The sequence below is a fragment of the Mesoplodon bidens genome, assembly GCF_964165515.1.
Source record: "Mesoplodon bidens genome assembly, chromosome: 1".
Taxonomy (NCBI): Eukaryota; Metazoa; Chordata; class Mammalia; order Artiodactyla; family Ziphiidae; genus Mesoplodon; species Mesoplodon bidens.
This window is the reverse complement of record NC_138176.1, coordinates 34,744,676-34,768,555: the sequence shown is the minus strand read 5'-3', so window position 1 is coordinate 34,768,555 and position 23,880 is coordinate 34,744,676. Positions and strand designations below refer to the sequence as shown.

General features: G+C 48.9%; 1 protein-coding gene across 1 annotated transcript; it reads left to right on the top strand.

Moving 5' to 3' along the window:
• Positions 1 to 1,770: 1,770 nt before the first annotated feature.
• FFAR4 (free fatty acid receptor 4) lies at positions 1,771 to 21,994 on the top strand (the record flags this gene model as incomplete). The annotated part of the gene is made up of 3 exons (XM_081233587.1): positions 1,771 to 2,337; positions 9,811 to 9,939; positions 20,436 to 21,994. The coding sequence occupies 3 exons, from the start codon at positions 1,771 to 1,773 to the stop codon at positions 20,823 to 20,825; spliced, it is 1,086 nt and encodes a 361-aa protein (XP_081089713.1). The 3' UTR covers positions 20,826 to 21,994.
• Positions 21,995 to 23,880: the final 1,886 nt, after the last annotated feature.

The following is a 23,880-nucleotide window of genomic DNA, read 5'->3' as shown; positions in this document are numbered from 1 at the left end:
GACATAAAGTCAAGTTATTTGGACCCAGCTGCTTAATAAATGGAACTGTTGGGTATTTCTTTTGGCTTACAGGCACTATGAAGGTGATGTGAAGGGAGAAAGTTTGGGAACATCTGTACTCACCATTTTGCCATTGGGAGAACTCTGGAGGGTAATGATGGGGAAAGCTTTCTAGCACAGAGACCCCACTCTGGTTGTCCACTCTGGGGAAACCTCTTCCTGTCTCCATGGCACTCGCACGCACGCGTGCGTGTGCACACACGTGCACGTGCACACACACACGCAGCTCTCCTTTCCCTCCCATAGAAACTAATATACCCTGGCTCCATCAGACCGTTACCAAATCCCACTTGAGTTACCTTTATTTCAATCTCTTGCCCTTTATCAACTGCGTCGGGAAGCAAACTGCTTCTCTTTTACTACCTGAATTTAGTCAAGGTTCAAGTTGAACATCTCCCACTGACATGCAATCTGCCCTTCAGATCAGAGGTCACATTGCCAACTCAGACCCCAAATGCCACAGTGATAAGCAAACGCAAATGCACTCCACCCCCGTGCCAGAGAGCACCTCAAGGCTGGTACACCAAATTTTTAATAAATACACAGAGATGATCACAAGACAGATGGCCTGGTAGTATGGCAAAGGGGAAGACGGTGAGGGTGTGCATGGTGGGACAGTGTCTGGCCAGGGAAGTGGTCACTGGGTCTAGGGCCACAAGCACACTTTCATTCTGTCTAATTTACCATAACAGAAAACTAGACAGCAGGGGTGTGGCGGAAATATCTGGGTCAGGGCCTTGCATTACTAACCAGGGGCCACCCTGGACAAGTCACTTCTTGCTGTGCCTCAGTTTCCTCATCTGTAAGGGGACTGGATTGTCCAGTGCTTTTTAAATTGGGGTGCCAGAGGCACATTCATCACCTGTGTGTGCACTTGGAGTGTCTGTCTTTCCGGGGTGCTAAGTTTATTCAAGATTTTGGGGGGCCCACTCTTTTTACATTAAAGCATTTTATATCTTTGTTCAGAACACAGAATTTACATGGATTTTAATTATGGTAATTAATAATTGATGAAGTTTCGTGCGCAATTACTGTGTGCCAAGTGTGAATCCCTTTATATGATCCTCACAATTACCCAATGAGATATTATCTCCATTTATAGATTTTAAAAAACGAGGGCACAGAGAGATGAACTAATCTACCTAGTCACATGTTACTAAGCAATGATAAACAACTGGTTCCCTTGCCCCCCCAAAAGATCTGGGCCCATTGCAAGGATTTATCCGCAGACCTGTTAGACTTCTCTGGTGAAGCCTGAAAAGCACAGGCCAAAATGATCTCACATTTTGCGATCACAGGTCCAGCTCCGGCACTACTAAATCAGTTTTAGCTAAATCAGTGGATTAAGGTTATCTTCCGGGTGCCCCTGGAGGATGAAGGGGGCTGGGGAGGCCTTGAGGGGTTTCTGGGGGTTCACTAGGTGGGGTTTCCGGGCCGCTCGGGCGCTCCTATTCGGCCCGAGAGTGGCCTCTGCCTGGGTTGCCGCCTCCCTCCCAGCCTGGGTGTTTCCAGCCGGCGTCGCCGGTACTTCCTCGTTCCCGCGCGCGCCCCAGGCTTAGCTCGCAACGCCCAGCGCCGGCGCTGCTCAGGCGGGAGGGGGCCAGAGGGGAGATGTCGCAACCGTCTCCCTCCCTCTTTCCCCGCCTTCGCACTCAGTCACCTCCCAGATGAGCCCGGTCGCAGACGGCTGCGGGCCTCGGGGTGCCCGGCATGTCCCCTCAGTGTGCGCAGGCGGCGGGCATTGGGCCCGCGCGCAGCCTGGAGCAGGCCAACCGCACCCGTTTCCCGTTCTTCTCCGATGTCAAGGGCGACCACCGGTTGGTGCTGAGCGCCGTGGAGACTGTGGTGCTGGCACTCATCTTCGCGGTGTCGCTGCTGGGCAACGTGTGCGCCTTGGTGCTGGTAGCGCGCCGACGGCGCCGCGGCACCACAGCCAGCCTGGTGCTCAACCTTTTCTGCGCGGACCTGCTCTTCACCAGCGCCATCCCGCCCGTGCTGGCCGTGCGCTGGACAGAGGCCTGGCTGCTGGGCCCGGGTGCTTGCCACCTGCTCTTCTACGTGATGACCCTGAGCGGCAGCGTCACCATCCTGACGCTGGCGGCAGTCAGCTTGGAGCGCATGGTGTGCATCGTGCGCCTGCAGCGCGGCGTGCGGGGCCCGGGTCGGTGGGCGCGGGCCGCGCTGCTCGCGCTTATCTGGGGCTACTCGGCGTTCGCCGCGCTGCCCCTCTGCATCTTCTTCAGTGTCGTCCCGCAGCGGTTCTCCGGCGCCGACGAGGTGAGCGCCGGGGTGTGCACGCGGGGCAGGTGTCCGGGAAAGGCTGGCAGGCGGGTTGCGCCGGAAATGGTGATCTGGGATGGTCATTAACAAAAACAACAAAACAATAATAGGCCGGTTGCCTCATTTAATCGTTGTGTCACCGTGCGCGGCACTAAGTTTTATCTGTGAAATTTCCCTGTGACCCTACGATGTAGATCTCATAAACGCCCTCCAAAACGTTGTAAGTGGAGCCCCCGTAATGCCTGTAAAGTGCACTATTGAGAGGTTAATGTAGTAAGGGGCTTAGCGGCCAGACAGACCGAACTAGGGGACCCGGAATGACTGATCACATTATAGTAAATTCTGCTTTCTCGCAGTACTCTTATTATCACACCTATTTACAGATGAGGAAGCTAAGGTACACAGAGAGTAACTTAATCAGGGTATCTCAGCCTTAGCGCGAGGAGGAGCTAAGATCGCGCTCAGCAGATTCAGTGCGGGCCGGATGAGGGTACTGCTTTGAGAATCGCGGGCAGGTGTGTGTGAATGGGCCGGGGAGAAAAGGCTTTGTTGACCCAGAGACCCCGGACCTAGTGCTGCCTCTAGGGGGGCTGTGACTTCCCCTCCGGAGCCTCACTTTTTCCAACTGCAAGACGGAAAGATTAGACTAGACCATGGGATCTTACCCTGGGAGCTTTGAATGAAGAGTGGCTTCAGAGTATCTTGGGCGCCCCAAATGTTCCGAAGATTCCAGAGGCTGAGCCCATAAGCTTTATCCTGGGCAGCGCACCCAGAGTTGTCATTAGGATCATTGCGGGGGTCCAGGATCTAAAAAAGGTTCTGCGCACAGTTCATGACATTGGCTCGAGGCTATTCCTGTCCCGCGGTACAGAATTGCGGGCGCAGGTTTGTTCTCTTTGCTGCCCTGCGGCGTCGCTGCAGGGTTTGTGCGCGGAGATTCACCCGGGACACCTGACCTGGACAGTGGCCGGCGGTTCTGGCTGTTATCGCGGTGTTAGGTTCTGTGGGCCTAGGTTCTGTGGGCCTCGCGGGGAGGGCCAGGGACAGAGGTACGTAAGCCCTACGGGAAGGCGCGAGTCTCGAGGCTCAGCCTCCTGGAGTGTCTGCCCGAGGCTGGGTTCTCCGCCCCGTGCCTTTTTCCTACCGCGGCGGCGGCAGCGGTCGCTGGTTTTCTGGCCGTGGGACACGAAAGCTCAGCCTTGGCCCTAGGAAGGAGTGTGGGACCTCCCGGCAGAAATCACAGTCCCAAAGAGAGCCCTACGCAGTGACCAGAAGGGGTGGGAGGGCCGGGAGGGAGGGGGGAAGGCTTCTAGCTGTGAAGGTGAACATAGGCTGACCAGGGGACGTGAACGCAGAAGTGGGCTTCTCTGGACGTTTCCCAGACTGGTCTCTCACACAGGCCTTTCACTGGGGAGAGAAGTCTGCATCCTGTGTGATACAATATATATATTGTTTTTAACACAAATCAAACCTCTCTGGGGGGCTGGGATTCTGCCATCTGTCTTTTGATTTTTTTAAGTTATTCTCTCACTGAGTTACAGTGTTTCTGTATTTTTCACAGACTTGAGGGATTTCACAGAACTCGGGGAATTAAAACACATAGAACATATCTTAAGGATATCTTATGTTTCCAGACAGGTATTTTTGTGCCTCCCCCTTTTACAACTGTTTTAGGTACACTCTCACTTAACTGGAAAATAACACTAAAAAATGAGGCTCTTGTCACCTCCCAGCCAAAAACCCAGACTAAAACTTCTTGCTGACGTGGACACGGAGGTTGTTTGAGTGAGAAGGCCTTCACACAGATGCAGGACCTTCCGTGCCTTGCCACTCTGTATTTTACCCCAGGTAGGGCATCTGTGGAGGTTGGAGCCCTACACAGCACTTCCAGAATGACTACAGTTTTACCGTAAGGTGCTTCCGTGGAGGTCTGTGTTGTGGTGGCCTTCCCTCAGTCCCCCTTGGGGCTGGGCACACAGACCCCTCTTGTTTCAATGCAGAAACACCTTGGTCTTAAGAGCCTTTGGAGAGGGATGTGGGGAAAGCCACTGGGAGAGAATGGGTCCACACAACATCTTAGAAGATGAGGGGCCAGGTGAGCTGGCTGCAGGACCCCTGTTCCCTGAAATCAGTAGAGGTGGGGTTGGGGAGCTTGTAAGGAAAAACTGGGACAGTCCTTTCCAGCTCTCCATCCTCTGTCTTTTCCCCTACCTGCCCCTCAGCCCCCAGCACACACATATCCACACCTGCCAGTAAGCCAACAAACAGAAAACTCCTGGTTCCTCAAGGGCCATGGCCTGAATAGGTAGGAAACATCTTACTTTATAGGTGGGCCAAGTAAGGCTCTGCAGTTAAAGAAATAAGTTGAAAAGAATGAGAAATAGCAGGGGGAGGGGGAGGGGCCATTTAAAAAAAGGAGACAGAGAAGGATCTAGTCTAGACTGAATTGAAACTCACATTTAAAATGAGCAAATGCTTGTTTTCTCAATCCTCTACTCCCAGCTTCCTGGCTGTAGATTCCGCCTGCACCCTCCTACTTGGACACTAAATATGGAGGTTTTGGATGGGGGGACATTTTCCTACCCAAACCACCAGCTGAGAGAACTAACTCAACCCAGGCTCATGCTGGCTCCCTCCCCTCAAGGAGCACCGGCCCGGGAAACAGTGCCTCTCAGAGTTTTCTGTTTATCTGAGCTCCCCCCACAAAAACCCCCCCAAGAACAAGATTACCTTTGTCCATTTGGGCAGAGTACCAAGCAGTCAAGGTGACCAGACTCTCTCAAACTTAAATGAAATGATAGACAGCCTAGAAAATGCTGAATAACTTGGTATTAGGAGTGCAGGCTTTGGAGTCAGAGGTTCTGAGTGAGTCCCATCTCTGCCATTTAGGAGCTGTGAGACAGGCAAGTGGTCTCATCTCTCTATACCTCACTTCCCTCATTTGCCAAATGGGCACAATAACAGTATTAACCTTATAGGATTACTGTGGGGACGGAAGTTCAGTAAATGAGCTAATAACACCTGGCACATACACAGTTAAGCGCTCAAGAGTTGCCAGCTATTATTAGTTTCCCTATCTTTGGTTATAAATATTTTAAACATTTTTCAAACAGTACAATTCTTCCGATTGCGGTAAAATAAAAGACTGCCATTTTAAGAGGGTGGACACATCCTAGCAACTTAGACATCTCAGCCGGGTCAGCTCAGCCTATGCCAGTGGGATTCCTGCCTGTGTATGCTGTGGCCCTGGTGGGGCGTGACCCTCATTGGCAGGTGGGGAGGACTGTCCACCCTGGTCAGAGTGTGCTGCCCATTGATTCTGCAAACACTTACTGAGCACCCCTCCCTCCTGTCCCCGCCGCGAGCCACACGACCAAGACACACCGTCCTTCTCTTCAAGGAGGGGCATGTGGATCACGTGGATTCTGGTCCCAGACCCTGCACAGTTCGGTAACCCCACAGTAACCCCACGAGTTGGTGTTCTCTTATTTATTTTCTGAAGGAGAAGATGCCTGTAGTTACAGAATGGGCAAAGGATGGAACCAGAAGTTAGCTGGGGTCTGTCTGTTCCTCCTGGTGTCTCTCCCGTGAGTTCACACTTCCGGAAGAGCGCTTGGTCCCATTGCTCTGCACTGCCCCAGTTCAATACCAGGCCAGTAATGCCGTCGTGTCCCTACTGAATGTGGATTGGCTGATGAGACAAACAAGTTTGCTCACATTTGTTAATATTAGAGGATACTTTTAAGATATAGGAAAGTAAGTCCATCTCTTGCCATGGGTATGTCCTTTCTTCTCTGCTGGGAAGCTGATAGGAGAGGAGATATATAACTAGGATTCCTAGTTCCTTAAAATGACTTTGAAGTCTTCCATTTTGTTTGAAGAGGTGGGGCAGGGAGAACTATTTACAAAGGTGTCCCCAAGGGTATTCCAGGAAGAGTCATTAGAGAAGCTGACCGGAAACAGCTGGAATCAGGTGGCATTTGCAAATGAGTCAGCCAGTGTGGGGAGGGGTCAGCCCTTGAGCAGTGCCTGTAGATAGTTGTCCCCCATCCGTAGGAAAGTTTTCCTGGAAAAGAATGAGTGACATGGGGGACTGGAGGGACCTCACAGGCAGAGGAGATAGCCCACAATGTTGGCAAGAGATGGTGCTGGAAGGGTTGGTGGGGGTCAACTAGAGAAGGGTCAGTGACACACCCTTTAGGGCATTGGGACTTAGGAGGTGAGAGATGGCCTGGTCTGTGGTCTGTGGTCTGTGGGGGGAGGGGCAGCAGTGAGAATGAGCTTGTGGTGGGTTGGATAGCTATTAAGGCAGAACCTAGGAGTTCCCTCTGAGTGGAGAGGGAAGAAGAAGGTGGAAGGCCAGCACTCAGGTATCTGACAGCTTGGAAAATGGTGGCTCCATGCCCGGAGTTGATGATGCAGGAGGTGGAATCTTTGGGGTGGGACACTGGAGGCTAGAAGTGCCTGTGAGGCATCCTATAGAGATGCCGACAGGGCAGTGGGGCCAGTCTTGGGTTCAGGAGAAGACTGGTCTGGAAAGAGGAGATTGCAACAGCATCTGCAAAAAGCCACCATGGAAATGGATGAGATTGCCAGGGAGAGATGGAGCTTGGGATAGGAATACCAGTCACGGTCAACCACACTTCACACCATTGTACGTGGCCTCCCATCTACATCCTTTCCGGTCCAGACACTGAGCTCCAGCTTCCTCATTCCCTTGACTGAAGCCCCAACCTTCCAGGCACAGCTGACACAACCCCTCCTGGATGCCGCTTTCCCGGTGACTCCACAATCCCATCACCTAGAGCTCTCTGGGCTTGCCGCTCTGTATTGAAGTTTCCTAGTGCTTTTCTCCCTCCCTGACTGTAGCATAGCCTCCTTTCCCATCCTCACTGTGGCCTCACAGTGGCTCAGTCACCATGGCTTGAGTCAGCGAGTGGTTGGACAAATAGATTAAAGGACACTGTCATCGGCTCAGCCAGCTCTGCATCTGTAGCTCAGTAACAAAGCAGGCCCAGCACTTTTGGTTTTCAAATTTCCTTTTTATTTTTTTTTTAAATTTATTTATTTTTATTTATTTATTTTTGGCTATGTTGGGTCTTCGTTGCTGCGCGCAGGCTTTCTCTAGTTGCAGTGAGCGGGGGCTACTCTTCGTTGCAGTGCGCAGGCTTCTCATTGCAGTGGCTTCTCTTGTTGCAGAGCACGGGCTCTAGGCGCGCGGGCTTCAGTAGTTGTGGCTCATAGGCTCTGGAGCGCAGGCTCAGTAGTTGTGGCACATGGGCTTAGTTGCTCCTCGGCATGTGGGATCTTCCCCGACCAGGGCTCGAACTTGTGTCCCCTGCATTGGCAGGTGGATTCTTAATCACTGCGCTACCAGGGAAGCCCAACACTTAATTTTCTGGAGTGTATCTTTCCAGTCTTTTCTATGCCTGTGTGTGTGAGTGTGTGGATAGATACCTTTTCATTCGCACCTACACATTTTCTTCAACAATATGAGGCTAATGCAGGCAGATTATTTAAGGATCTGTATTTTTGTCCCTAATGTAGAGGGAACACCTCGCTCTATCATTACACAGTCTTCTACAAAATCTTGTTAAGCCTGGAGAGGGTTAGGCAGACATCCTGGAGAGGGTTTTCAGAAAGAGTTGGGGGCTCTTGGGGGTTTTAAGAAATGCTTCTGGGGTCATCTGTTTCTCTGCCCTCCCTCTCTGTACATTTTCCCATCACAAGCATAAGAATTAGAGACTAAGTCACACTCAGGGCTGGAATCTGTTTCTTCTGTTTGCTGCTGCAACATTTCTGCTGATTTATGTTGCCCACCCAATGTACTGGAATAAGGGGTCCCTGGTGGGTGGAGGTCTGAGTACAAGCATAGGCTACCTGGATTTCCCAAAGAGCCATGGTCACCGCACTGTCAATATTCAGAAGATACTTGAGAGACACAGATTTCTTTCCAATCACCAAAATGTAGAAAGCTCTAATAAACCTTCTTCCATCAGGTGTGCACAGTGTGGGTGGGGATGAAGGAACAAGTTCTTAGCATGTCCAGTGCATTTGTAAACCATCTAAACAAAACAGGAAAAGGAAGCAGCATTCTCACCCCCAGCACCCCCTCAGGGTACAAATATAACTAAAGCATTCTTCCCTGCCTGACTTGCCTTAGCGTTTTTGGTAGGTTCCGGTATATCCTTTATAACCACTCAGCTCTTTGGAGATGATTAAAAAGGGCTACATGTTTAGTGTTTTAGACTATTATTTTAGGAGGAAATTTCTAAGCTTTAGCTTCCTCCTCTGTGTAATGGGAAAAATAACTATGCATTTCAATAAGGTTGTGATGAACATTCAATGAGATAATGTATGTAAAGTGCTTCCTGGCAAAGAATAAATGCTCAGAGAATTTTAGATACTGAATAGGAAAAGGAGTGATTATTGGACTCTATTTTGAGTTTGACCATGCAATTATGATGCACGTTGGGAAATGATAAAAATTCTTTGCCTTTGCTTAGTATAGCATTCAATAAATATTGGTTGAATGCATGAATGAATGAATGATGCTATGAATAATGGTACTACTTCTGGACTGTGGTTAAGATGCCTTGTCCACCAGAAATCAATAATGTGGTTTTTTTACACAGAATATGCTCTTAAAAAATCTGTTCTATGTGTCCAGAAGTGTGTAGGGCTCTTGTTTTCTAAAGAGTTTTGTCCTATAGTCAAGCAGGCGCTGGAGATTTGTGTTTGGGAAGATAAATAGAGCTCTTGTCATTGACCTATTTGTTCATTGGAAAAAATTGTTGCAGCAGCTTAGTAACTATCCAGTGAGGTCGGGGAACATGTTTCGGGGTTTGTAGTTACTGTCAAACATTTGAATTCAACGCAACATAGTGACAGCGGCAAGGTCACAAGCCTGCAGGCTCTGCTGCCCATCCAGTGGTTTTACATCCTGATGGCCGTGGTGCATCTTCACGCTGGGGCTGTCGCATTCTCCCCTGCAGGAGAGGCACACCTCACTCCTGGTTTTATATGTTTGCGTGTAGCACATCACTTCCAATCTATGTAAACTTTCAGGGGTCAGATTTTTCCCCTGTAAAATGAAGGTCTTGGAAGAGATGGCTCAAGGGCTCTTTGCAGCTCAGCCCAGGGAAGTGGAAAGAGCACTGGACCTGGAGCCATGCCTGGGAACTGACTCTAGGTCTTCCCAGCCTGGGACCCTGAGGCCCACGTGCCTCCCCTGGAGAATGGGGATAATAATTATGGTGATTCTGAGGGTCAGAGGGGAATGACTTGTAAGTGGGGTTGTGTGGGCAGTGGAAGGGAGTCTGGGGTTTCTTGTCATACCAGTTGTGTAACAGCAAAACACAACAGGGTAACACAACATTGTAACAGTGCCAGGTAACCCCACCTGGGGCTGAGCTAAAGGCCAAATAAGAAGCCAGCATTAAATGACCTTCTCTTCCTTTTTGGAACTAGGAAATTCCGATTTGCACACTGGTTTGGCCCAGCATTGCCGGAGAAATCTCCTGGGATGTGTCATTTGTTACTTTGAACTTCTTGGTACCAGGACTGCTTATTGTGATCAGTTACTCCAAAATTTTACAGGTATGTTTGCTTCAAGCGCCGTGGCTGAACTTCACTCAGGCTTGGGGTATTTCAGATGAACCTTAGCATTTCCTGGTCAAAATTTACCTTAGAATTCGCACCAGCCCAATCCTGGTTCACTGCCCAGATCCACCCCTCTGCAACGCTGAGGGACAAAAGTTTGGTCTATTTTAAAAAGTTATATCTATGTGACTGTTATTATTATCATTTGTTTTTGCTGATCACTAAAATAATACAAGCTCATAAAAAATTAAAGACATAGAAATGTGTAACACAGATACTAAAAATCTGGTCTACCCCCACTGTTGACAATTTAAAGTACATTTTTTCAGGTTATTTTTCTTATAAATTTATATATATATATATATATATACATATTTCTATGCAATGTGAGTATGTATATCTGTGTACATATAAACACATATACGTATATATATATGTGTGTGTATATATATAATGAACCATATAAAATGGTCAACTATAAAATATCAACTATTACCATGGTTCAACCCAATGTTTTTTTTTTTAGATTTGAGATAATGCTATTTGCTTTGTAACTTCCTTTTTTTGATTAGCACTGTATCATAACATCCTTCCGTATCGGTTCCTATATCTCTGCCTCATTATTTCTAATGGCTTCATGGTTCTCCATCATATAGTTGTGACATAATTTATTTTATGGGCTTTTGGGTTGTGTCCATTGTTTCCCCATCACAAACAGCAGTGTGGTGATAAAGAATGTACACTTTTAAAAACTTTTATTGAAGTACAATATAAATACAGAAAAGCACACCCAGCATACATGCACAGCTCACAAATTGGCCACACTCCCAGAAACAGCTCCCAGAAACAGAACGAGAAACAGAGCATACGAGAAGCCCCTCCTCTATCCCTCTAATTGCTACCCCCCACTCCGAGGGCATGTGCCTTGCAAAAGTGCACTGAAACAGGAAATGATCTCTACCTTCAATGTGACTATGTACAGGGACATAAAAAAGACTTGCCAGCCTCTCTCTTACCCCTTGAGGCAGCATATTTGCATGCGAGGTGCTGGCCCAGGCAAATGGCATCTACATGTGTTCATGCTCATTTTTGAAGGTTTAATGCGAAACCCTTGAGTCCTCTCCGAGGTTCACTGTTGTTGAATCTTGGTTTTATAGCATATAATGGGTCATATGGCAAACAAGCAGGTTGAAGTGGGGCCCTTAGGTCCTGCTTGCTGTCTGGCCACTTTTATGGCCCTTTTGTTGTAGCTAAAGATCTGTGACCTTCTTAGATGCTTTGGAACCCAAAGCCAGGCCAACCTCCATCTGAGTCTTCTAATCTTTGGATCCTGTGTGAGACGGCCCCCCCATGTTAGTCCCTAGACTCTTCCCCACCAGTTGACTTGTGACCTGTTTACGTGATGTCCCACCTGGGGCTTGTTCAAGGGTATGAGGCAGATTCAGGCCTGGAGCTGAGGTCTGTAAAGTGCTTGCAGTGGGAGCCTGGCATGTGTAAATGCTATGTAAGCATTAGTTACTATCATTATGGTAAAAGAAAAGAAGGGAGGGAAGAAGAAAGAGAAATGGAGAATGAATTTTTTAAAAATTATTTAACAAATATTTAAATGGTGTTTACAATGTGTCAGGAATTCATTTAATCCTAACCAGAATTACAGATGAGGAAACCAAGGCACAGAGAGGTTAAGTAACTTATGAAAGGTCACACAGCTCATAAGCAGCAGGATCAGGACTTAAACCCAGGCAGTCTGGTTCCAGAGTCCCAAGACTTTAATTCCTCAGACATTTGTTAAGAATTTGCTCTGTGCAAAGTGTTGTTGGGGAGTAGAGATTGGTCAAGAGTAAGCAAGTCACACTCTCTAGAAGGAGCTTTAACACAAGAAAGGGAAGGGGGAGACAGACAAAGGTGCTGCTATTCAATGCAGTGAAACCCTGAAACACATTAAGGAGTGATGCTGAGGCTTAGTGTGAAAACACTTTGCAAATTGTTAAAAGAGAAAAAAGAGGAAAAGGGAGAAAAGCAAAGGGCCATAAAAAACACGGAGACCAGAAGGGGTTATTTTAATAACCTGGCTTTGAGTCCTGAATCTGCCCCTTACTTGCTGTGTGGCCTTGGCAAGTTACTTACCTTCTCTGAACCTCTGTTCCCTCATCTGCAAAATAATGATCAAAAGTCCAACGGTTTAAGATTCTTGTGGGATGCATAGGAGATACTCCTGGTGGGACTATGGTGAGTGTCATGCCTGCCTGTAGCAGGGGATAAACAAATTACAGCTGTCATTAATTGTTAGGCGAGGCTGTTCCTCTAATCCTCTCACAGCATGCTGGGAAGAGGTACTGCTGAGATTTTTGAGAGAATAAACAGCAGGGCCCAGATTTGGAGCACCGCAAGAACATGGGACTGGCCCTAGAGCAGAGCTGGCTGGCTAGATGATGGCTGGGCAGAAGCTGGCAGCGGCATCCGACCTCTCCTGCTTGGGCAGCCCCACTCCTGAGTCCCTTAGAGGCAAGGGGGTTCTGATCTGTCCCTTTTCACTCGTGCCTCATGGTTCTCAGCCACCTTCTGAGGAAGGACTGACTTATTCTATGGAAAGGATATTCTTTTCCTCGGGCCAGGGCCACCTGGAAACATCCTAGGAATCCTCGAGCCCTGATGTGTCCTCTTATCCATCTGCCTCTAACTGCAGTTCCAGACACTTTGCCTATAAACTCACAGCCAGCCTTCCGTTCTTCCCATCCCAGACCTCAGGACAGCTCCTGGATGAATCCGAGTGTCTATCATGACTCACAGTTATGAAATGGTGCTCTGAGCAGTGAGTCAAAGATATAATTTAGATCCCATCACTTCCCTCACAGATGGAGGAAAAGCCAAAACCCTCACCTTAAGGCCCTGTGTGATCTGTCCCCTGCCTGCCCCTCTCGCCTCACCTTCTCCCCCTCCCTCGTGTCCTTGGGGCTCTTTCTCACACACGCCAACACACTGCTGCCTCAGGGCCTTTGCACCTGCCATCTCCTCTCCTGGATCTCTCTCCCCCAGACTTCTGCGTGGGCCACTCCCCCACTTCATTTAGGTCTCTGCTCAAAAGGCTCTTCTCCAGAGAGATTCCCCATCATTCTCTAGTCCCTGACCCTGATTTACTTCTCTTCAAAGCACTTCCAACCCCTGTCGTATTCCATTTGTGTGTATTTACTTGCATATCATCTGTCTTGCCCACTAGAATGCAAGCTCCCTGAAGGCAGAGACTTCGTTTTGTTTACTGCCATAGTCCTGTGCCTAAAACAGAGCCTGGCTTATTCATCGTAGGGGCTTAATAAACACTCATTGAATGAGTAAGACACAAACTTGGATCACACTGAAAGGGCCAACAGCACCTTCTCCTTTGGGACAGTGGGAAAACCCGGATTCTAGTCCAAGCTTTATTACTGTGTGACCTTAGGCAAGTCGCTTAATGAATGTGGGCCTCAGTTCCCTCTGGAGCCAAATGGGCCTCAGTGGATCATTTAACACAATAAAATGAGAATTGCAGATACGATAATGCTTTGAACAAACTGTTAGACTTTAACATGAAAGAGATCTAATGTGATTTTGAAAATTCCAACATTAATGCAAATATAAGACTTTCAGAAGATTACTTTCCACCCCACTGGCAAAACTGACTACTGACAATATCCCAGGAGGACTATTACATTTGTTCTCACTTTGCTCCTGTTTGTAACTTGGAAGCAGGTAAGCTGCCAGGTGGAGAGCCTGGGTGGGGCCGCCTAGCTTGCGTCTCTCTTCCTCTGAAGATACTCATAACTCAGAGACCCTGAATCAGCCTTTCTGCTGAGCTTTTTCTATCAAGAGCAAAACTCTGTAAAATCAATTGAACATCAATATGAATTAGCGATATTCATAGAGACACAATTAGCAAATCATTTGAAACCATAGGACAGATAACTACACCACCGACCCTTTTCCCACCAACCCTACCTCTCACCTGTCTCTGCTGCCTCTCACTCAGGTACCATCTCTAGGCCTGAGAAATGTCTCTTTCAAATCACCCTGACTTTTCTTCCTCACAAGCAGAGTGTCCCCTAAAGCATTCTCTAGAACTCCATGGGATGTTAGACGTTAGAAAGGGTTCTGTGATCAAAGGAGTTTGGAAAATGCTGGGTTAATCAAAGTTCAATGGGTTTCTTTGCTGCAGGCCTTCTCAGAGCCTTCCTTATGCTCGTGAACTTTGAGAATCTCCACCTCTGGCATAGAGTAGGCAGTACTGCTAAATCTGACTGCGGACTCTGCCTTTTCCCCACAGAGCTCTCTCTGGGCTGGTGCTCCACAGACTCTCCTTTGGGAACCGCTGTTCTCAAGTCCCTACCCTGGTTGCTGGATCTGCCCTGGGTGAGCACTGAGAGGAGGCTTCACCGGGGCTCTTTTTTTCCGGGGCTGCTTCAATTGCTCATGGCAACGGCCTTTTCCACCCTCTGCCTTCCCTGCTTCCTCTTTCCTCCTGACTCAGGCGTGCTCTACATCTCCAGTGGCTTTTTCCTATCAACAGTTTCCCAGGGTAATAGTCTCCAGGCCACTCCTCAGTGCCTTTGATCAGGCTGACCATGCTTGCTGGTGGGGCTTGGTTTATACTGTCACCCAGTAACCAGCACCATGGCAGGCTTTGTGACAGCTTATAGGTTTCTTGGTCCCCCTCTCCCTTCACCCCCAGGCCCCTCACCACCCAAACACTAGAATGGAAGGGCGGGGTGGGCAGTGCTACCTTGTTTCTTGCTGTGCATCCGGCACCTGTAGGAGTGCTGGCCACATAGTAGGGGCTCAATAAATATATGTTGAATGACAGAGTGAGTGTCTGGCCTGAAGTTGGAAAACCTTCACCTATCTCAGGGCTTAACTGGGAAATGAAATCCCTTTCAACTAAATATGAAGGTCTTAGGTAGTGAACACGTGGCCCTTCCTTTCTCCATACCTGGATCTCATTCCCCAGCTTTGGGGCCTGCTTGCCGATGATGGAAGGGGAGGTTGGTCCTCTGGAAAGATGGAGTCTGTTGTCTGATGATTCTAATAGGGAGGTTGTGGATTGACCAAGCAGCCCTCAGAGGAGACCCAACCCCAGGGGCCAGAGCTGGGTCAGTGGGAGCAACCTCTCCCCGCATCCACCTGTCCGCGGCTGTGGTCTGGTGGCGTGGGGTGACAGGAATGTGGGGTGGGGAGAAGCTTTGCTCGTAGCCTTCAGATGCTCATGTGAATGTGAAGGCAGAGAGTCTCAGGCAATTTAAAAGTGACTTTTCAAAGGACTGGGGGAGAAACTCCAAGCCTGTTGTCCTAGATGAGTAGTTCTCATATTTTAGTGATTAAGAATTACCTGGGGGGCAGCCTCCCTGGTGGCGCAGTGGTGAAGAATCCGCCTGTCAATACAGGGGACACGGGTTCGAGCCCTGGTCTGGGAAGATCCCACATACTGTGGAGCAACTAAGCCCATACGCCACAACTACTGAGCCTGTGTGCACGCCTAGAGCCGGTGCTCCGCAACAAGAGAAGTCACCACAATAAGAAGGAGCCCACGCACCACAGCAAAGAGTAGCCCCCGCTCGCCGCAACTAGAGAAAACCCATGCAGCAACGAAGACCCAACACAGCCATAAATAAATAAATAAATAAATTTATTTAAAAAAAAAAAAGAATTACCTGGGGAGTTTATAAAAAGTGTGGATTCCTGGGCCCACTCAGACCCACAGAATCAGAGTGTCTGAAGGTGGGCCAAAGCATTTACATTTTATGGAGTGCCAGTGACCCTGATGGTGGTGGCCGTGGACCACGTTCCCGGGAGCTCTGTCCTCTGTCCTGGTAGTGGCAGTGGTGTGCCTGGCAGGGAAGAGCGTACCCCCTGAGGTACCCTTCCCCCACTTGACCGTGAGGCCTTGAGCAAATCACTTCACCTCTCAGGGCCTCCGTCTCTTGTCCCCAGAATGAGAGCATACCCCACAGGCTTGTTTTAAGGATTAAAGTTAATCCTCAGAAGTTAATCGAGCTTTTAATTTGACCTAAAAGCACACCACGCATTCAGCGTAATGCCAGAGACACTTTAAACCCTGAACAAAAGTCGACTAGTCTTGTCATCTAACGTGGGGAAGGGAGCAGGGGAGGAGCTGCATTTTATTATAATGGGCCCATTTTCCTTCTCACTCCCTCAAAGCTGTGGGAACTGCGGATGGAAGGAAATGGGGTAGCATCAGTCAGCGCTATAAAAAGAGCCAAACACATGTTCACTTGGCCGTGAGTCAGTTGTTTTGCTGTCTGCTCACGGTCATTGTCAGTCACTTGCCAGAGCCCTGGACCACAGCAGCCACAGGGCTGCCCAGCCCCAGGGAGCCGCAGTCTGGTGGGACTCAGAGGTAAGAATGATGCTTCAACATCTACCATAGAATATGTGGCAAGTGCCAGAGCCCTGGACCACAGCAGCCACAGGGCTGCCCAGCCCCAGGGAGCCGCAGTCTGGTGGGACTCAGAGGTAAGAATGATGCTTCAACATCTACCATAGAATATGTGGCAAGTGCCACGTGAGTACCTGAAACAAAGTGCTGCAGGATGCCAACAGCAGATGAACCAGGTTGCCCTCCCGGAGTCCCTGGCATTAGAGCTTGGAGTTACAGGCTGGATGGAAGGATTTCCACTGATGGAGATACTAGAGGGTGGGAAGGAATTAGTTTAAGTTTAAGCATGGACTGGAGTCAGACTGCCAAGGTTTGAAGCCCAGCTCTGCGACTGCTTAGTTGGGTACTGTTGGGCAATTTCCTTAACCTCTTTGAGCCTCAGTTTCCTCCTCTGTAAAATGGGGATCATCACTTACCTACAAAACAGAAATAGAGTTACAGATGTAGAAAACAAAATTATGGTTACCAGGGGGTAAGTGGAAAGAGGGATAAATTGGAAGATTGGGATTGACATACACACACTACTATATATAAAGTAGATAACTAATAAGGACCTACTGTATAGCACTGGGAACTCTACTCAATGCTCTGCAATGGCCTATATGGGAAAAGAATCCAAAAAAGAGTGGATATATGTATATGTAGAACTGATTCGCTTTGCTATACACCTGAAACTAACACAACATTGTAAATCAACTATACTCCAATAAAAATTAAATTAAAATAAAACAAAATAAAGCAAAATAAAATGAGATCATCAAAGTACATATGTCACAGAATCGTTGGGAGAATTTAAAGAGATAAACCAAGTGATATGTACAAGGATTTGGCACATAGTAAGTGCTCAATAAGTATGAACTTCCATCCACATCATTCATTCAAAAAATATCTAGGGAACTCCCTGGCGATCCAGTGGTTAGGACTCCCCACTTTCACTGCCAAGGGCCCGGGGTTCAAGCCCTGGTCGGGGAATTAAGATCCCGCAAGCTGCATGGTGAGGCCAAAAAAACCCCCAAAGAACCCCCAAAACCAAAAAAAAAAAATCTAAAAGACACTGTACCAGGGACTCCATCCTTCTTGGCAGAGCAATGTGGACAGGACTAGCAATGAGGCTGCTGTTGGAATCATCCTCATGTGCCCACCAGGCTGCACTTAGCCTACTCAGAAGTGGTGCCATTTCCCCTGCAGCCTACCCACCTGCCCCTGGGCAGCTGTTACCCTCCCAGGTCAATCACCCAAGGTCTCAGATTCACCAGCTTTCACCTGAACACATATTCTAACTTTGATTCTACACAGCACCTTCCAGCTTAGATGTGCCAATGTGACTTTTAGCCTACGGGTCTGAGCAGTCACCCCGCTGCAGAGCAGGGGGTCGGAAGTGGAAGGCAACTCCAGGAAGAGGGCTGGAGCCTTTTATGATATCACTCATCTTCAGCTCACCTGAGCTGGAGTTTCACAGATGGGGGCTTTGACCATTCATCATTAGTAGAGTGACCTTCAACAAGCTACTCAAATTTCCTGAGATTCAGTTTCCTCATCTCTGGAGTGAAGATAATAATAGCACGAATCCGGTGAGCAGTTTTGAAGATTAAATGTGACAATTTATAAAACAAATGCTTAGTACAGTGGCTGGCACACGGGGAGCCTTTCATGAAGCTTGGTGATCCTGATTCCTGTTGTTCTTGGTGGGGAGTGGGTGGGAAGGAAGGGGTTCTGTTCATTCAGCATCTGTTGCCTGGGTCACTGTCACCTAGAAGTGGACCAGAACTACTACACAGGAGCAGTTGTATTTAATCACAGGACAATTAAATAGCTATCCTTTAATTAGCTAGTTAGAAGTATTCTAAAGAGACTATTTTAAGCCATTCGGGTCTTGGAGTTAATCTTGCCCCAAATTTGAATGATTCTGATTACTTTCTAATTGCTTCATCTCTTGAGATTCAATAATTTTAGGGGAATGGTCCTAGGAAGGCCCGGGCAGAGCTAACGATAAGAGTTTTGGGGCTTCCCTGGTGGCTCAGTGGTTGAGAGTCCGCCTGCCGATGCGGGGGACACGGGTTCGTGCCCCGGTCTGGGAAGATCCCACACGCTGCGGAGCTGCTGGGCCCGTGAGCCATGGCCGCTGAGCCTGCGCGTCCGGAGCCTGTGCTCCGTAACGGGAGAGGCCACAACAGTGAGAGGCCCGCGTACTGCAAAAAAAAAAAAAAAAAAAAAGAGTTTTAGCTATTAAAGTCTCCAGACATGTAAGCGCTCACTGTGTGCCCAGCAGCCTGCTCCTGCAGGAGAAGCAGGACACAGGGCCAGACTAAGCAAAGGCAAGTTAGCAAGCACCACGAATGTGGCAAGACATTCGGAATTGGATCTCTTACCTGGGACAGAGGTCACAGGCTGGAACAAAGCATGTCAGGCTAGTGGGAACAGGGCCCCATCGCATCCCAGGCTAACTGTGCCCCAGTCTGCGGCCACCTCCCTCCCAGCCCATCCTCACCCCCTCACGCCCACCTCTTGGCACTGTTAAAGCTGAGCAGGTGATGGGGGACAGCAGGCCTTCTGCCTACTGGCTGTGCTTAGAGGAAAATTAGAATTAGGCATAAGCGCAGGACTCTGTATGTATCCCCAGGGCAGTATGAGCCTAAGCACTGGGGTCTGTAGAGCCTCTGGGGAAGCCCCACCTTCTCTCTCACGGACTCAGCTTCTGCGGGGCTTTTGCCCTCTGATGTGAACAGTTCTAAGGCTCCTGTTTTCAAAGTACTTTGGCTAAACCCTCTCTCTGGAGGGCCTGTTTCCTCACCTGTAGAATGAAGGTGTGGAGTAGGCCTTGGCTACTCAAAGTGTGGTCCTCGGGGCATGCAAAATCAGAATCTACATTTAAATAAAATAGTGCTGAATGCCTCACAGGCAGAGTGAACTCTGAGAAGTGCTGCTCCAACCATGCATGGGCCCATCTAGCTCCAACACTCTGGTCCTGAGGTGTTATGAAGCATCTGTCTGTTCCAAAAATACTGTTTTTACGTGGGACAGTGGGGTGAGAGGACATGCAGGGCTTTATTTTAATCTGGTTAGCCTGCCTCAGTTGATGGGCCATATGTCCAAGGCTGCCCACAGCCAATTAGTAACCAGCTTCTCTGATTGATGCTGAAGCAAGACCCTCTAACTGACCAGAAGAGAGTGGGCAGAAGGTTCGGAGAGCAGTGCCTACAAGGGCTCCTGAAAGAAGAGTCCAGAACACCCTTCTGAACCCATGTCACCAGAGTTGCCTCCTTGCCCACCACCCCTCCGCTCTAATGCTGACCCTGCTCGTTAGTACAAAATATTAGAGGTCAGGGGGCCTCCCTGGTGGCGCAGTGGTTGAGAGTCCGCCTGCCGATGCAGGGGATACGGGTTCGTGCCCCGGTCCGGGAGGATCCCATATGCCGCGGAGCGGCTGGGCCCGTGAGCCATGGCCGCTGAGCCTGCGCATCCGGAGCCTGTGCTCCGCAACGGGAGAGGCCACAACAGTGAGAGGCCCGCATACCGCAAAAAAAAAAAAAAAAAAAAAATATTAGAGGTCCTTTCAGTTCCACTGTTGAGAATTTATTCTACTGACAGGCTCACCTAGGTGTGCAAAGATAGGCACGAGGATGTTTATCCTACCAGCTGCCACCTGTCACCTGGGGGCATAAATGGGAAATGGTTTCAGTTTTTCAACACGTGTCACTAGCAGTGCTCTGGCCAGCTCCTCTTTCTTACTGGGAAGGGGAGTCTTGAATGACACCTAAACCTGTGTTCACACATCTCTCTTCTAGACCATTGCATTCTGGCTTTGCACTTCCCCTCGTCAGCACTATTTATAACACGGATGATCTGCCTTATTTCTCAGGAGGCCAGCTGACCAGCGCATCCTAAGCGTGGGCAGCGAGCCAGGCCTCTGAGAAGGGAGCTCTCTCTGCACAAAGCTCCAAAGCCAAGTAGTCCCAGTGCAGCGAGAATGGCAGATTCCAACTCCTGGGCCTCCTCTGCCCCTCCAAGGTCAACACTGCCGATGTCCTGCCGTAAACCGTGGCGCTGGCTCTGTTTTGTGTTCCTGCAGATCACGAAGGCGTCAAGGAGAAGGCTCACGATGAACCTGGCTTCCTCGCAGAGCCACCAGCTCCGTGTGTCCCAGCAGGACGTCCGGCTCTTCCGCACCCTGTTCCTGCTCATGATCTCCTTCTTCGTCATGTGGAGCCCCATCATCGTCACCATCCTCCTCATTCTGATCCAGAACTTCAAGCAAAACCTGGTTATCTGGCCGTCCCTCTTCTTCTGGGTGGTGGCCTTCACCTTTGCCAACTCGGCCGTCAACCCCATTCTCTACAACATGTCACTGTTTAGGAACGAATGGAGGAAATTTTTTCACTGCTTCTTCTTCTCGGAAAAGGGAGCCATGTTTACAGACACATCTGTCAGAAGAAATGATCTGTCTGTTATTTCCAGCTAGTTAATTTTTCTCTGTAGGCGTCTATTTGTCACTCTCTGGCAAGCCATGGTGTGTTTTCAAAGGGAGTTTATTTCCAGGACGGTCGCACCAGGGTACCTGCTTTAAGAAAATGTAACCTATGCAAATGTACATTTACAGCACCAGTAGATTAAGGGGTGATCATGCTGTATAACAATTTTATCCTTTATAAAAGTATTTGCTGTGGGTTCCTTTTCAATATGAACTTTTTCAGTGTGTAATATGATTAAGTTTAATAATTTTTATTTGTAACTGTTCAGCAATCTCATCTCCTACATGTAAAGGCACGCCTTGCCAGTTTCCTGAAGTGAGTCTTGGAACAGGTCCAGGACCCAGATTTTTCTTCTGAAGAGTCATGGCCACTCTAGCTCCCCACCCTGGATTTGCAAGGCTGCAGGATCATTCATTAATGTCAAGAGCGCTTGAGGAATTTCCAAGGAACAAGGATTTAATTTCCAAGGAATTAAAGGTGACTTTATTTTTCATTTATAAAGGGATGCCATGGACCCCTTTAGGAGAAACTTTGTCATGAAGTCAGAGAGGAGGTCGGATGACTCCAAACATTTGACAGTGAGAACAGGAGTGATTCCCTTCGTTGATCCACCTGTCAGATGCCTCTTAAGCACATGCTGTGGCCAGTGTTCTTGGTGGTGAAAATACAGCAGTGAACCAGACAGCCATGGCCCCTGCTCTCATGGAGCTTGCTTATCTTCTAGATGGGGGCAGCGAAAAACCAAACATAAGTCAACAGACAATATAGTATTATAGAGTGAATTAGCATCATGAAGAAAATAGGACAGTGATGGCAATTTAGATGGGGTGTTGAGGGGTCTGCAAAGACCGTTCTAAGGGGTATATTTGAGCCAAAAGGTAAACCACGAGAAGGAGCCAGCCATGTGAATCCAAGGGAATGGGGCTTTGCAGATGGAGCAGACGCTGGTGCTGGTGCAAAGAGGCTTGTGTACTTGTGGGACAGAAAGAAGGTAGGTGTAAACAAAGCAAACTATTGGCTGAGCCTCCTGTATGCCGGGCAAGTCCTTGATGCCAAGACAGACGGATGCTGTGCCGGAGACCATCAGCTGAGACCAGAGAGGTTACAGGGCTGGATTACACAGGGTCTGGGAGGCTACCATAGAGAGTTTATTCTGTGTTCAGTGGGCAGCCACTGGAGGTTTGCAAGTGGATGCTGATGTGACCTCTGCTGGTCGCTGTGCAGGGAATGAACTTTGTGGAGCAGGAATAAAGATGGAGATCAGTTAGGTGGCTGTTGAAGCAGAGAAGGAAGATGGGGAAGTTGGAGGTGGGTGGCATCAGTGGGGGATTGTGAGAAATGATCTTGGGACATATTTTGGGAAGGCAGAGCAAACATGATTTATTGATGGACAGGATGCAGATTAGGAGGGAAAGAGAGGATTCAAGGGTGACTCCTGACAGTGATTGGATGGAGAGCAGGCAACAAAAATGGGGAAGACCAGGAGAATGGGAAATAGAAGGACCAAGAGTTTCATTTGGGGCCTTTACACGTGAAACCCCAGTGAGATCCAAATGGAGAGCAGGCAGTTGGGTGCAGGGATGTGGGGTGTGGGCCTGAATATACAACGTTGGGAGTCATCAGATAGTGTTTGCAGATTTATGGTTTTATGAAATATCCCTGGGAAGAGAAAGAGAGAAGAAACCAGAGCCAGCGAGAACCCAGGGCCACGCCAGCACTTGGAGGTTGGGCCAGCGGCTGGAACAGTAGCTCAGGGCCTGGCGCATAGGACATGCTCAACCAATCTTTGTCACCAAGTAAATCAGAGCCAGTAGTTGTCTTTGCTGGTGGAGTTTCTTGAGCAGCTTGCTTTTGAAGTAAGCTTTATTACAAGCTTGAGGACTAGAGGACAGGGATCTTTTGTTCATCTTTAGTTAATAAATTTGGGAAATTAAAGCTGCTTTTTGAAGTGATGTGTGGCCGTCTTCTGGGTCTCTGGGGTGACACCTGAAGGGCCTGGCTCTGATGGCCCCTGTCCCATGTGAATGACAGGTAGAGCTTTCCTGTGCATGGTCCCCTGCCTTCTCCCTTTCTGGTGGGAGAATAAAGCACACTGATTTGGGGGCCCCAGGAGCCTCTGTGGCCCCCTGATATACCAGCACCCAGGCAGAGGTCTCCTCACACATGGGAGAGAGCTGCCCCTCCTTGCTTCCGGCACATCCCAGAAATGTCAGCCTGGTATCCTAAGTGCTCTAACTGAACCCTCACTGCAGCCCATCAGGCAGACACTGTTTCCCCATATTTCACAAGAGGAGGGTGAGGCTCAGAGAAACTATACAACCAGCCCCAAATCATACAGCTAATTATATCTGAGCAGAATTTTGAAGTAAAACCAAGACACTGGTACCAAAGCCGTGATGCCTTTTCAAGATGATAAACTGAGGCTCCTAGGAGCGCCTGGGAAACTGAGGCATGTGGCTTTGTCTGCAGCTATACGTTAGTGTTCACAAGTGCTGCTAATGGTGTGGGACACTGGTGTCCTGCCCCAGACCCAGCTACCTCCCCTTTCCCACACACTCTAGGTAGGGGCGCCATGATCCATCTCCTGATTCCCCCAGGGAAGCCCATGGCCTCTTCTCCTGCAACCTTTTTCCCACAGCTGAAATAAGAAGTGAATTAGGTGCCAGAGACAATGAAAGGCTGGGGGGGGTGCGTTTCTTAGAGCTCACCCCAACCCATGCCTCTCGGTGTCTCAGACCAGCTGGGGGTAAGCCTGTCACCCTGCCCGCCTCCAGGGCCTGGGGCTGCCTGAGGCTGGGGTCACTGGCCTGGCCTAACCTACACTCACCTCTTTTGGCCTCAGTAGTTAAGGCCTTCCTGGGTTAATGGGGAAATCCCTTTTTCAGGAAGTTAAGAGAAGCCACATTCATTAATAATGGAGGTTAGGCACTAGAACAGGTCAAAGGTCATAAAGAGCCAGGAGAGAAGAACCCCTCCCAGTATATAAAAAGGGCATCCTACCCAGCCACCTGCAGAACTTCTCACTTCAACACAGATGCGAACACA